The sequence below is a fragment of the Lissotriton vulgaris genome, chromosome 3_1, assembly GCF_964263255.1.
Source record: "Lissotriton vulgaris chromosome 3_1, aLisVul1.2, whole genome shotgun sequence".
In the NCBI taxonomy this organism is placed as follows: domain Eukaryota; kingdom Metazoa; phylum Chordata; class Amphibia; order Caudata; family Salamandridae; genus Lissotriton; species Lissotriton vulgaris.
The window spans coordinates 39,893,157-39,908,439 of NC_141689.1; the positions used below are offsets into that span (position 1 = coordinate 39,893,157).

The following is a 15,283-nucleotide window of genomic DNA, read 5'->3' on the forward strand; positions in this document are numbered from 1 at the left end:
AGTGAGGACACAACCAAAGTAACATTGCTTTGTTGTGACACACCCTCCAACCAGACTGAAGCCCTTAAATAGCAAAAGAACAGGAAAAGTAAATGGCATCAAACATCATGCGACAGGAACCATGAAGGATTGAGAAAATCAGGAAGAAAACAATGGAATGAAGAACCATGATAGAAAGGGAAATTAAAGAACAGCGAAAACCTGAACTGGACTTACTGCGGAGTAGCTTTAAGAGGCCGCTGCAGAGTTACAAACAAGTGATTGCAACTTTGGAGCTCTAAGGGGAAGGAGCAGCAACCAGGAGACCAGTAGCACAAGGGGACTCCAAGCCCATAGCTGCAGGCTTCTTCTGGTGTTTTTTGGGTCATGGGGAGCATAGTATATGTCCAACCCAAGGCCCTATGCTCATCACAAAATTCCTGAAAAATTTGTCAAACCAATCTAGGGACATGGACTGAAAAGGCAAAAATCCATCAATGCTCTCTAGCAGGCTAGCCTTTCCAGTGAATGAATACCTGTAATTGATCTCTGAAAATCCAGGAATCACAGATCTCACTAACCCCGTATTTTGGCTCCCCATCTAGAATAACAGGAAAGGATAAAGCACCAAAGACTGCTGCTGGGAGACATGAAAATAGGGGTAATCTTCCAAGAATTAGAGTGATTAAGCCTAATGGCAACATGATTGACCTGATTGTTTATTAAAAAGGATCCATAATACCAAGAACAAAATTGAACTGGCAAATTCTATAATCAGGCAGAAATTGCCACGGCCGCACAATCGCATTACTCCAGTAGCTCTGCGTATAATTCATATTCTGGTGAACACCAGAAATAACTTAAGACTAACTTCAAAGTTGATTTAACTCTGGAATGACCTGCCACTGCAGTGCCATGACACATTCCCAGAACCTTGGTTTGAGCTCCTTAATTGGGATCAAAAAGGACTGTTGGAATAAATGTAGATTCTGGCCGAGAGTACTTGACTCGGTAAAGTTTCAAGGTCTCAACATGAGCATCTTTAACATACTGTAAAAAATATCTTGTCAGACACTCAACTTTGGCAGGAAGAAAAAGGACAGACGTTTTGAAATCCTTAACCATAATGTCCCATTTAGACAAGGCATTGGCAAGAATATACTATGTACAAGTGATGTGAGTATATAAAAATAATATTGTGAATAGAAATAGGCCCAGCGAGCATACCAGCTGATCCTACATTGAATGTTCTGCAGAAATTGGAGAGTTTGATGATCCCTCCAAACCTCAAAATATTCGAATGCTCCCATATGAAAATGCTGCCACTCCATGCAAACATGCCTGAGGACCAGGAGCTTGAAGTCATCAACTTAATGCTATAGCTCACATGAATTCAGGACATGGGAGACATTACAAATTCAATACTCTAAATTATCCTCCTTCTGTAGCAGAAGCTGAATTGCTACTTTTGCAAAATTGGAAGCAGAAGTAACCACAATGGATTTTCTGGATAGGTCTGAGTGCTTGAGTACAGAAGCTAGGGTGAAGCTTTCTTGAGATTGACAAAATCCTCAAGTTCAAGTTCAAGTTCAAGAATTTGTATAGCGCACTACTCACCCAGAGGGTCTCAAGGCGCTTGGGGAGGGGGTTCATTATTTATCGAATAGCCAGGTTTTAAGTTCTTTTCTGAAGGAGATGTGGTTTTGTGTGAGGCGGAAGTGAGTGGGGAGTGAGTTCCAGGTCTTGGGCGCCAAGTATGAGAAGGATCTACCTCCCATGGCGGATCTTTGGATACGCGGGACTGCGGCAAAGCCTTGATTGGAGGATCTTAGTTGGCGGTTGGGTGTATAGAAGGATAGTCGAGTGTTGAGGCATTCGGGTCCTATTTTGTAGAGGACCTTGTGTGCGTGGGTGAGGAGACGGAAAGTTATTCTCTTGTTGACGGGAAGCCAGTGGAGGTCTTTCAGGTGGCCGGTAATGTGATCTTGGCAAGGGATGTCCAAAATGAGTCTCGCCGATGCGTTTTGGATGTGTTGGAGCTTTTTCTGTAGTTTGGCTGAAATTCCGGCGTAGAGAGTGTTTCCGTAGTCAAGCCGACTCGTAACCAGTGCGTGGGTGACAGTCTTTCTTGTCTCGTGGGGATCCAATGGAAGATTTTTTTGAGCATACGAAGTACGTTGAAGCATGAGGATGAGACGGCGTTGACTTGTCTGGTCATCGAGAGGGAGGAGTCTAGGATGAAGCCTAGGTTACGAGCGTGGTCTGTGGGTATGGGTGCAGAGCCCAGATCCGAAGGCCACCATGAGTCGTCCCAGGCAGAGGGGGATGATCCGAGGATGAGCACTTCCGTTTTGTCTGAGTTAAGTTTTAGGCGGCTGTTTTTCATCCATATGGCTACATCTTTCATGCCTTCGTGCAGATTGGTTTTGGCGGTGTTGGGGTCATTGGTGAGGGAGAGGATCAGCTGGGTGTCGTCCGCGTAGGAGATGATGTTGAGGTTGTGTTGGCGCGCGATGGAAGCGAGTGGACTCATGTAAACGTTGAAGAGGGTGGGACTAAGAGATGATCCTTGTGGTACACCGCAGATGACTTCGGTGGCCTCTGATTTGAATGGGGGGAGGCGGACTCTCTGGGTTCTTCCGGCGAGGAACAAGATGATCCAGTCAAAGGCTTTACCTTTTATGCCGATGTTGCTGATGCGTTGTATGAGGGTGCTGTGACAGACAGTGTCGAAGGCGGCGGAGAGGTCGAGTAGAATGAGGGCCACTGTTTCTCCGTTGTCCAGTAGTGTTCAGATGTCGTCTGTTGCTGCGATGAGGGCGGTTTCGGTGCTGTGTTTGGCTCGAAAGCCGGATTGTGAGGGATCGAGGGAGTTGTTGGATTCCAAGAAGGCGGCGAGTTGGTTATTGACGGCTTTCTCAATGACTTTGGCTGGGAATGTGAGGAGGGGTATGGGGCGGTAGTTTTTAAGTTCAGAGGGGTCTGCTGTGGGTTTCTTCAGGAGTGGCTGACTTCGGCGTGTTTCCAACATTCTGGGAAGGTAGCAGAGTTGAAGGAGCAGTTGATGACATCACGGAGATGGGGTGCGATGATGGAGTCTGCTTTGTTGTAGATGTGGTGGGGACATGGGTCAGTTGGCAAGCCAGAGTGGATTGAGTTCATTAGGCGGGTGGTGTCTTCAGTGGTGATTGGGTTCTAGGCGTTGAGGTAGTTTGAGGGTGGTTTAGGTTCTGAGGGGGGTGGGGAGGATTGTTCGTTGGAACTGTTTTTGAAGCTGTTATGTATGTCTGCAATTTTGTTGTAGAAGAAGGAGGATAACGAGTCGCAGAGTTCTTGGGAGGGAGTGATGTCGTTTGAGGCTGTGGCGGGGTTGGTGAATTCTTTGACGATGTTGAATAGTTCCTTGCTGTTATGGGCGTTGTTATCGAGTCGGTTCCTGAATGTTGATTTCTTGGTGGATCGAATCAGCTGGTGGTGTTTGCGGGAGGCTGATTTGAAGGTGGTCATGTTGTCAGTGGTTGAGTTTTTTCTCCATGTTTTCTCGAGAGTACGGCATAGCTTCTTGGATTTCTTAAGGTCATCGTTGAACCAGGGGGCCTTTTTGTTGTCTTGTTTGGTGTGATGGTTTTTCATGGGTGCTAAATGTTATGTTATGTTATTGTTATTTGTTGTGCGCACAGCTACTCCAGCTAAGGAGCGTCCTGGCGCATTGACAAGGTAGAACATAACATAACAGGAACTAAGCAGAAAACTTAAGAGGGCGACTAAAACAGAAAGGTTTTTATGGCTTTCCGGAAGACCGTGAGGTCCTCCAGCCGACGAATTTCAGCCGAGAGTTCCAGGTTGTTGCAGCTTTCACGCTGAAGGGACGTCCCCCCACACGGCAAAGCCTGTATCTAGGAACCACAGCAAAGGCCTGGCCTTGGGAATGAAGGGTGCGCGTAGGGACATAGAAAGAAAGAAAACTGGACATAATTTCAGGGCCTATACCTCTCAAAATCTTGAAGGTTAAGCAAAGGACCTTGAAGAGGATACGCTTCCTCATTGGAAGCCAGTGCAGGGAGCTAAGGACACTTGACACCGAGCAAAATCTGGGCAGGCCTACAATCGCCTGTCCGCAGCATTTTGTACCCGTTGCAAGCGGGTAAGCTCAGCCTGATTGGCCCCGACCAGGAGAGAGCTAGCGTAATCCAGGGGAGAGATGACAGTGGCCTGGATTACCAGCTGCCTGGTTGGGGCGTCAAAGTATTTGAGGACAGGTCGTAAGCCTCTCAGCAGGCCAAAACAACAAGCAGCTGTTTTTTTGGTGTGTCCTACGAAGGTAAGACCAGCATCCAGCCAGACTCCCAGGTTTTTCAACTCCGACACCGGAGTCGGAGTTGGTCCCAACTCTGGCGGCCACCATTGGTCACCCCATAGATCCACTCCCCTTCCGACAATCATGACCTCTGTCTGAGTGGCATTGAGCTGGAGACAGTTCCCCGTTAACCAGCTAGCCACCGCCTTCAGTCCCTCCTGAAACCTGGGTGTTTCTTGTTCCGCATCCCCGCTGAGAGTAACCGCTAGCTGTGTGTCGTCGGCGTATGAGACCAAGGTTAGGCCCCACTGCCTGGCGACATCAGCCAGCGGTCTCACATACAGATTGAACAACGTGGGACTCAGTGAGGATCCCTGCGGAACCCCCATGGCCAGTGGCTGGAAGCTGGACTTGAAGGGAGGGATGGCAACACAGAAGGAACGATTGCCGAGGAAGGAGCGGAACCACAGCAGCGCCTGACCCCCGACACCAATCTCCTCGAGCCGATGCAGAAGGATACTGTGAGAGACCGTGTCAAAGTTGGCGCTGAGGTCTAACAATATCAGCGCCGCCGTCTGACCAGCATCCAACATCGCACGAAGATGTTCTACCATCACGAGGAGAGCGGTCCGTGCTGTGCCCAGCACGGAAGCCGTTTTGTGTGGGATCAAGGGCGGTGGTCCGGGAGAGATGTTCTGACAGGGCCAAGTTGTCGTAAGCCTCTGTTATCTTCGCTGGCCAGGGTAGCAGTGAGATGGGGCGGTAACTTTCGGGCTTCGATGGGTCCATGGTGGGCTTCTTGATGATTGGGGACACCACCGCCTGCTTCCACTTAGTAGGAACCACACCCGACTCCAATGAGAGGTTGACTAGGGAACATACAACAGAACGTCCCATAAAGGCCTGATCTCTGAAAAGAGCAGGCCTTACTGGATCCGATGGAGAACCAGATTTAACTTGCAGCGCAAGTTTGTCAAACCCCTCCGGAGAAAGAGGGCGAAATGAAAGCAGGGTAGTATGAGGTAATTCCCCATTGGAACTTCCCAAGTCAGTCCCTGTGCTGGGGAATGCCCGGTAAATAGCTTGGACTTTTCCCAAAAAGTAAGAAGCAAGGGACTCACAGTGGGAGATGGAGCCTACAGCCACAGAGGAGGTCCGCTTCGCCAAAAGATCTTTCATGGCCTTGAAGATGGTCTTTGACGGGTTTGAGCTGTTACGAATTTCAGCAGCATAAAATGCCGCACGGGCTCGACAAATTGCCCGGTGATAGATCTTGACAGAGGCAACATATGCGGCTTTCAGATCAGCCCCATACGTCTTCCGCCATGCTCTCTCCGCCCGTCTACAGGTTCCCTTCAAGGCACGTAGGGCGCTATCATACCAGGGACTCGACTCTCTGGTACTGATTTTGCTCGATACGATAGGAATCAGAGAGTCCAGAGCCCTGGCAATCCAAGAGCAAAAATGGTCATAGCCCTCTTCCACGCCATTCAGTGGGCCAAGCGGCTCTTCAGCTAGAAGGCGGTGAAAGTCTTCTAGCCTGAGTTTGTTCCAGAGCCTCCTAGATACCCGTCTGACCGAAGAGATGGAAGGGGTCACGGGTATAGGACATTGGATGGTTACCAGGGAGTGGTCAGTCCACGCTAACGGAGAGATAGATGTGATTTTAGTCTCCGGCAGATTAGTAAAGGAGGGGTCCAGGATATGTCCCCCCACATGAGTAGGCTGAGAAACCAGCTGGGAGAGCTGAAAGGCCTCTAAGTCAGCAGAAATGCTGCGTACCGTCAGGTTGGAAGGGGTATCGAAGTGTAGGTTCAGATCACCCAAGATGGAATAGTTAGCACAACCTATAACTAGTGTGCCAACTGCGTCAGGGAATGAATTTCTGAACACCACATCGCTACCCGGCGGACGATACACGACCATCCCAGAGAACGTAAACTGGGGGCTGACTAGGATCTTAAAGGAGGCACTTTCACACCCGGCAATGTTGAGGCCGCTCCACACGCAGGTAAAACAAGACCTAACTATGAGAGCTATACCACCGCCTCTGGACGATCTATTAAGAGTAAACATAGAATAGTCAGGGGGGCATGCTAGATTGGAAATAGCAACATCCGCGTCCTGAAGCCAGGTTTCAGTAATGGCAAAGACATCGGGGGCTTCATCCTCAATTAGATCGTAAATATCTTGATGATGTTTCAATGCCGATCTAACATTCAGGTTTAAAACCCTTAGAAATGGCGGAGAGCCCTTAATACGGTGGACAACTAACGAGCCCTTCCGGAGGATGGAACCCGGGGGGTCAAGCGCCCAACCATTGCAGCGGCAAGGGTACGGGCCACAGAGCGGATGAACCGGCGGAAGCCTACACCGCTGACTGACCTGACCGATGGAATATAGACTCTCCCTGGAGTATGTCAGCATCGCGGCACGCGGAAGATGTCTCGCCTGCCACAGCCCACCTACCCGCAGCGTCCCGCACGGCCTTAGCGCGGACGGGCGCAGACGGGCAGGACTCTGGCACAACTCCGGCCACTCGAAGGCGCGCCCGCTACGCGATCCCGCTACGCTAGGGGAGGAGCGTTAAGTAGGCGTTCCCCCGCTGGCGCATGCGCAGTGAAGCGCTGTCAGATGGAATGCCTCTACCCCAAACCAAAATGGCGGCCCACCCCAGGCACCGGACCCGCCAAGCGGTGGTGAGGTCACAATTTAAGTGCGGGTAAGGGGAGGTGAAAAGCGAAGGGTCCCAGTAGACCTAAAAGAAAAAAGATAAAAGTTTTTAAAACGCTAGTCAGCGAGCGCGCTAAACGCTCCTGGCAGCCGTGCGCTACCTTGTCAGGGGGAGGGAGACCGGGGACTCGCCTTAAGTAGGCGTTCTCCGCTGGCGCATGCGCAGTGAAGCGTTGTCAGCGCTGTGAGTGATCCATTGTTTGAAAATGATGGCAGCTTGGTTTGGGTCCGAGGAGAGGGCGGGTGGGTTCTGGTTGAGTGATATGAGGAGTTGGTCGGTGGTGATTTTGTTCCATTTTCTCCGGGGGATAGGTTGTGGGGGGTTATGGGTCGAGGTGGTTTTGTAGCTGAAGTGAACACAACAGTGGTCCGTCCAATGGAGAGCTGTGGTGTGATCGAAGGAGATGTGTTTGCTGGAGGTGAAGATTGGGTCGAGCGTATGTCCGGCTAACTGGGTGGGGGTGTCAACAAGTTGTTTGAGACCAAGATTGGCCAGGTTGTCCAGAAGGGTGGTGGTGTTGCTGTCGTTTTTCTTTTCCAGGTGGAAGTTGAGGTCTCCCAGTAGGATGTAGTTCTCGGATGCGAGGGCATGTGGACTGATGAAGTCAGTGATGTCTTTGCTGAATTGTTTACGGGTTCCTGGTGGTCTGTAGATGAGGGTGCCTCTAAGTGTGGTCCTGGGGTCGGTGTGGATCTGGAAGTGGAGGTGTTAGGCAGTTGCAAGGATATCGTCGGAGCTGGTCGTGATTTTGATGGTGTTCTTATGGACGATGGCGATGCCTCCTCCTGTTTGGTTGGTGCGGTCTTTTCGGACGATCTTGTAATTGTCAGGGATGGCAATGGCGATGTCGGGTGCTGATGATGCGTTCATCCAGGTTTCTGTAAGGAAGGCGATGTCTGGTGAAGCAGTGTCGAGTAGGTCCCAGAGTTCAGTGGCGTGTCTGTGGATCGAGCGTGTGTTCAGCAGGATGCACTTCAGGTGATTAGAGTCGGAACTGTGTTTGGAGTTAGTTGATTTGGTGTGGGTCTTGATGCAGTTGAACTTGCAGGAGTGGCAGGCGAAAGGGCCGTGGGTACGTCCTGGGGCAGCCTCGTAGCATTGTGCTGTGCGTCCGGGGTTAAGGGCTAAGAGGGTGGCAGTGTCGTACGTTATGCGGGATGAGTGCGGTTTGCGAGGACCAGGGGGTCTGGCGCTGGGCGCGGTCCAGGCGCGGCGGGTGTAGATGGGCTTCATGAGTCCAAAGATAACTTTTAGTTAGATTCTCCTTTTCTAAAGTGGAAGATATGTGGCTACCCATATTGGCGAAATTCTTAATGAACCAGCTGTAAAAGTTATCCAGGCCCAAAAAACTCTGGGTCTCTTTAATAGACTTAGGAGTCAGCCAGTTCAAGATGGCAGTGATCTTAAGTGGGTCTATAGATAATCCTCTCAAAGAGGCAATGCACCAGATATTCCACATCTATTCTCTCAAACATACACTTCTGTATTTTACAGGATACGTGGTTTTCCTTGAGATTTGAAGAAGAGAATGAACATAGAGTTGGTCCTCATGGAGGAAAGCAGAGATGATCAAGTTATTATCAAGATACACCACAAGAAACTGGTTCAGAAAGTCAGAGAATATACTGTTAATAAATCTCTAGGTGACTGCTGGAGCATTGGTAACGGTAAAGGACATGACACGACATTTAAAACATTTAAAGAGTGTACACTCCTCACCTCTCTTTAGCTGGATCAAATGGTAAGCTCTACTGGTAAAATATTTGGGATCTTGAATAGACAGAAGACTGTCTTTCATTTGTGAAAGCAAGTAACAGTCATTAATGGTGATGTCACTAAATCTACGATAGTCGATAGAGGGTCCTAGCTCCTTGGATGTTTTGGAATGAAGAAGAGAAGAGCCCCAGTGTGGGAAGTAGACCGGACCATTTTCATCCAGGTGATTGACATTTTGTATCTTATGGGGCAAGGGGTAGCAACCAGGAGACCAGGAGCACAAGGGAAGGCAACCACAGGTTAGTGAGACTCACAGCCAGCAGCTGCAGGCTTCTTGCTGCATTTTCAGAGAGCCATGGGACAGCGCAAGGTATTGCGTGCCCCCTACACTGAGACGCTATGACTGAGACGCTATGATAGAGGGACTGTATATCCAGCTGTATGTGCCACATCAGCAATGGTGGTACTTGGCAGTTCTCTGAAGACAGTCTTGGCTCGATGGCTGTTCTCTGGCATCATATGCCTTTCTATGCTTCTGTTTGATATCAGAAGCTTATACTCATCCATTTTACAGAGCTCCATATGTTCTGTACATAAAACACATTCATGCTAACTTGTAAATATTTAATATTCTAGATATTCATTGCAGATATAAGATGCTTTTAGGAGGGCTTTATTTTAATAAATTGCACTTCTTGTGACTTAGGTAAATGTTAACCCAGTATATTTTCACATGTGGCACTTCATGAGGTAGTGGGTTCTTAAAAGAGAACACATTGACAATCACCACTAGTCTCTTCGATGTGAGGAACTTGGATAGATCTGCTTGTAGTAACAGTGGGATAAGCTGGTGAGGTGTCAGAAAGAGCACATGGACAATATAACGTTGTCCCAAAGTGATTCTGGTTACTATAAGATGCATATGTGTACTCAAGAGCAGTGCTGCACTCTTTAAGGAAACACCTCCTCATACTCTGTTGGTCTGGATAAGTCAAAGCGCCAGGATACCCTTTGGGTGACAGTTTTTGCGCTATACAAGTAGGCAATACATACATACATACATACATACTCTGCTCTGTGTGAGAGGTAGTGTGGATGGAGAAAGAAATAAGGGCTATGGTTCTGCCTCACCGTGTAGAGGTTGGGCCTCTTCTCCATTAGCTCATCATGGTATTGTACAATAGCTTTGAGATGAGGTAGCTGGTCCTGGATCTAAACAAGACAGAAACGCAAACAGTAACACATCAATCAAGCACCTGATGGTAAAACAATAAGAAACAGCTCTGTAGTGAAAGATAATACCTTTGATAATGATCAAAATAAACTAAGTTATTATTCAGCATACTTAACAGAATGAAAAAGCTGTAAACTGAGAATGGAAGACACCAATTTTACTTTCATTACAAGAACTACAAAGTCCATTCCTTTGTGTGCCAAAGGGTTGTAAACATCCCCTCTAATCTAAACTCCTCTTGTAAATTCACTAAACCCTACAATGTTCCTTGTAAGCGTAAAATGTTATGTGGTCAATAGACAGCAAAGCCACACAACAGCAAGCAACAATTACTGACTAAGCCCTGGAAATCGCCAGAATAGTCTAGATATAAAGCCTGGGCAACCAGTGATCTCATATAATCTGCTGACAGTTTACTTTGTATGGTTTTTAGCATCCTATGTACACCGTCCCCAAAGATTTAAATTGCAGATGAAGTCATGTGTTTCATGGTAAGGAAAAGAAGTGGGCATTTGCTGACTGCCTGGTAGAATTTGCAATAGATGGACAATCTTGTATTTGTGTAAGGGAAGTAGGTTTGAGGTTTCTTCCATAAACCACTGAGTTGCCACAAAATAATTTGTTCCAATTTTCTGCTGTTGCATTTGGCCACATGCACCATATCTGAGATTGCAATCCACTAGACCTTGATTACCATGTAAGCCAAGAGATTCATATATGGTGAGTTCTAATGAAAGCTCTCTACTTCTCTAACTAAACACTGTATCTGGGGCAGTCCGAAAGCAGGATGCATGTTTTTTAATGAAGAATACACTCTAGGCCAGGCCTCCATGACCTGAGATTTAGAGGTATCGGTCAATCGATTGTATCTATCATTTCATGACTTTAGGGCCTAGGTATTGCTGCAAACCTCATTGACATGCAGAGATCTCAAAGGGATTTTTCTCATATTGGCCTTTGAGGGTGAATATTTATATCTAACGCTCAAAGGGTTTGAACTCAGAGACAGATACTTAACTAACACAACACGGTTTTATTTACGTGAGCGGTTTAAAGATAATGTGATGGCTCAGAAGAAAACAAAAGTTGCTGAAAGCCTCTTATTAGGCGAAATCACAACTCAGTCATGAACAGCATGCAGCTAGGCACAGCAGGTCTCATAGGCCAGGGCAGTTTGAGATGTTAAGAGGGCCACACCTCAGTGGTTGAAAGAGTGTTCAAAAATTGTCAAAAGCAGTTCGTGCATAACATGGAGGGTTGGGTCCATAAAAAGCGAGCACCGGATGCAGAAATATTATGTCTGGAACAGCCCTGCCCAGGGATGGTTTGGTGGTTACGGTGGTGGGACCATCATCAGGAGAATGCCTTTGGGTCCAACACAGGGGGTGCACTGGCACGGCAGTCAGACCAGTGGGTGGACTGGCCCCAGGAGGGGTGCTGGACATTGTAACGCCAGCTATCACGCTGCGCATGCGCATGCAGGGGCAGGAGGAGGCGGCTCCCAGCGAGACCCACAAGCTGCTTTCTGCATTACTCCGCCATCTTGGGAGGGCACTGTGACATCTCAGATAAGGCTGCCCTATGCACTAACATTCAGATCCACACACACCACACACATCTCACACTCACGGGAGGAATGGGGTGTGAGATGTTTGCATTGATTATGCTCGAGGGGCCTGGGAGCTCGCCTCACTGAGAACTGTGGGAAAGGGGACTGTACTGCATGGCTTTAGTCAGCTGCCCCACACTGCCAGCTCTAACTAAAAGGGGGTTAATATCCTTATGGGGTCATGGGGGCAGTAGTAATTTATGGTGAAACAAGGTGCCCCCGATCTCCAGCACAGTTGACTCCTCTACTAGGGACCAACAGAACAAAATCATTGTGGATTACCTGTTACAAAATAAGCCCCCTGAGGAGCAGGAAGGAATGGCAGGTTACAGCCAATGGCATCACAAGCAGGGTGAAACAGAGGACAGCCATAATGACCTCTGCCCTTAATTAGAGAGGACTAGGCATTCGAATACTTACTCCTACTTCATCCATTTTTTTAGAAAAAATGTAAATAGCACTGTGGGTGAGTAGTTAATATGGAAAACCTTTCTGATTCAGGCTCAGAAGGAAACAGTGCTACAATCCCTAAGTTTAATAGGGAGGATTTCCGGAGTATGATCCAGAAGGAAATGAAATCCTGTTTTAAAAAGACCTTCGCCCAATTCGCCCCTCATAAGAGACCCATACCTCCACAAGAGGATATCTCTGATGTTTTTAATGGTGAGAAAGTGGGGGCAAAACGTACCAAAAAAAGTAACAACATTACTACCGAGACCCTTGTGAGCACAGGAGGTCCTAGCACCTCTGATATTGTTGGTGGTCTTGGCACCACAAAATTTTCGGATGGTCTTCACACCTCAAATAATAGAGCTGTCTTTTATGACACACATCATTCGGGTGCCTCTTACGGCCCAAATACCTTGGATGCCCTTAGCGGCTCGTTATCACTAACTGCTCAAGACTTCCAGGAGGGCTCGGATAATGATGATGACTTGGATCCAGACGAGTACGTCCTGGATTTGGATGATGGGGATGTTGGAATCTTTGACGAGGAGGATGAAGCCCCCTCTACATCCAAGGATAGTATTTTAAATCCCTTGGGAGAGGAGATGTTTTCTCCCCTAAATTTAAAGCATCCACGTTCCACACAATGGTCCCCTCAGGAGCATGTGTCAAAATTTATCAAAAAATGGATTCGATTTCCCCTTGAAAGAGGGACAAGGAATATTTTAAGGGCTGAGTGTTCAAGACCCTCAATCGATGAGAAAGCATGTTATGCTCCTAATTTGGATCCTGAATTAATCAAATACCTATTTAGACTTGGACGCAACCCTAGAAAAGGTCTTGAAAAAGCATTTAAAGGGTGCCAAGATCGCCTATTAGATGTGCTTGGTCCATTGAGCAGAATTCTTGACTCCGCTGAGGAATGTTACCTTAAAGGTTCCCAGCTTGATACTGACCTAATAAGAGGTTGGAGTCAAAGAGCCCTCATTCTCCTAGGTAATGCTAATACTAGTATCAACGCTGAAAGGTGTAGGCTCATCCTTTTTAAACTGGACCCTAAACTCACAGATATGGCTGAGAAGGAACCTTCCTTGAATCCAAAAGGCCTGCTCTTTGGTGAGGAGCTTATAAGATCTTTAGGAAAGTACGTCTCAACTTTTACTGCTCTTGATAAGGCCCAAAAGAATATGAAGAGAGTATTCAGCAATAATGTTTTTGGAAGGGCGGAGAAGGGGCCTCCCTTCCGGCCGGTATAACCAAAGGCCCAACCAGAGATCACGCCCCTTTGGAAGAGGCTCCTACCAGAACAACACCTCCAACCGTGGAAGAGGAAATCGAGCAAGAGGTGGAATATCTCAATCATCTTTCTCATCAAACCCTCCAAGTAAGTTCCCTTCATTTACTTTTTTCCTTCTTCCCTTCCAAAAGTAGGAGGCAGACTGAAACTTTTCTCAAAAAGATGGGAGGAAATACCTCAAGATCCGTGGGTCCTTTCCACAGTAACGGGCTTTATGATAGATTTTGTTCAAACTCCGTTTCAAACTTCATTCCCGAGGGATATTCACATCTCAGTAGAGAAGGAGAAAATAGTAGACGAAGAGATATTCTCTATGTTCCAAAAAGGAGCGATATTGGAAGTTCCCATGGATTCCCTAACCTTTGTAAGCTCTTTGTTTCTTGTCGAGAAAAAAGGGAAAGGTTGGAGACCGGTTATAAATTTGAAGGGCCTGAGCAAGTTTCTCGTTTACAGGCATTTAAAAATGGAGGGAATACATCTTCTAAGAGACCTCCTTCAAAGAGAAGATTGGTTAGTCAAACTAGATTTGAAGGACGCCTACTTCACTATTCCGATGGCCGAAATACATCAACCTTACCTACAATTTCTTTGGAAAAATCATCTTTATCAGTTCAGGGCTCTCCCCTTCGGGCTTTCGTCCGCCCCTTGGTGTTTTACCAAAGTAATGAGAGCAGTAGCCTCCTTCCTAAGAGAACGGGGTGTTCGTCTTATTATTTATCTCGACGACATCTTAATAATGTCCCAGGACCTACCTCAGATTCAAATCGACCTAGAAACGGTTATGAATCTGCTGGAAAGTCTAGGTTTCATCGTCAACAAAGAGAAGCCTATCCTAACCCCCTCCAAATCTCTGGAGTTTCTGGGTTTCACTCTAGACACTTCCAAGTGCCTTCTTCTTTTACCTCCTTCAAAAATCTCAAAGATCAAGAAAGAGATTTGTCATGTCTTAAGACAATAAGACATCCCTTTAAGGGAACTGGCAAGACTTCTAGGTCTCTTATCTTCTTCCATCCAGGCGATCTTCCCAGGTCCTCTGAATTACCGGGCCTTACAAAGGATAAAAGGAAGGGCGTTGAGGTCCTGTCTTTGGTAAGAAGACCGAATCACCCTAGATTTGGAGGCCAAAACAGAGTTGAACTGGTGGCTAATAAACCTGGAAGCTTGGAATGGGAAAGCAATTTTTGGGTCAGAACCAGATTTTGTGCTGGAATCAGACGCTTCCCTTCATGGTTGGGGTGCTTGTTTCCTAGACCAGAATACAGGTGGTATCTGGTCTCAGGAAGAGTCATCTCACCACATCAATTTCCTAGAACTTACGGCTGGCCTATATGCCCTTATGAGTTTCAAGCACTCAATTCAAGGGAGATCGGTTGTTCTGAAAATGGACAATGTTTCGGCAGTGGCCTACATCAACCGTTTAGGAGGTACGAAGTCTGCCGACCTTTCGAACCTGGCAAGGAAACTCTGGATGTTCTGTTTGGAACACAAAATTGCCCTCAGAGCGGAATACTACCCAGAGAAGTCGAACGTTTCTGCCGATTGGAATTCCAGATTCCTTTCGGACTACAGCGATTGGAAACAGAACGTTGCTGTCTTCGACTCACTAATTTTTATTGGGGTCCATTAGAGATAGACCTATTTGCGAGCCGTCTCGCCTATCAACTAGAGCGTTACTTCAGCTGGGAAGTGAACGCATTCCTCCAATCCTGGTCGGGGATCAATGCTTATGCCTTTCCCCCATTCGCAATGATACAGAGAGTCCTGCAGAAAGTGAGGCAGGATCGATGCTCTCTAGTCTTAATAACTCCCTTCTGGCCATCACAAGCGTGGTTCCCCACTGTTCTGGAACTGACCTTCGAAACTCCATTTCTGATACCTTCCCTGAAAGACCTACTTACAGACGTAAATGGAGATCCTCACCTAATGACCCTATCAGGGACTTTGAACCTTCTTGCCTGGAGAGTGTCAGG

General features: G+C 47.4%; 1 protein-coding gene across 1 annotated transcript in view; it reads right to left on the reverse strand.

The window, feature by feature from the left end:
• LOC147725889 (long-chain-fatty-acid--CoA ligase ACSBG2-like) overlaps positions 1-15,283 on the reverse strand; it is a 380,881-nt gene that overhangs the window by 146,523 nt on the left and 219,075 nt on the right. Inside the window, exon 6 of the mRNA XM_086960034.1 lies at positions 9,858-9,938. Coding sequence (XP_086816160.1) covers positions 9,858-9,938 — 81 coding nt within the window. The remainder of the gene's footprint in view (positions 1-9,857; positions 9,939-15,283) is intronic.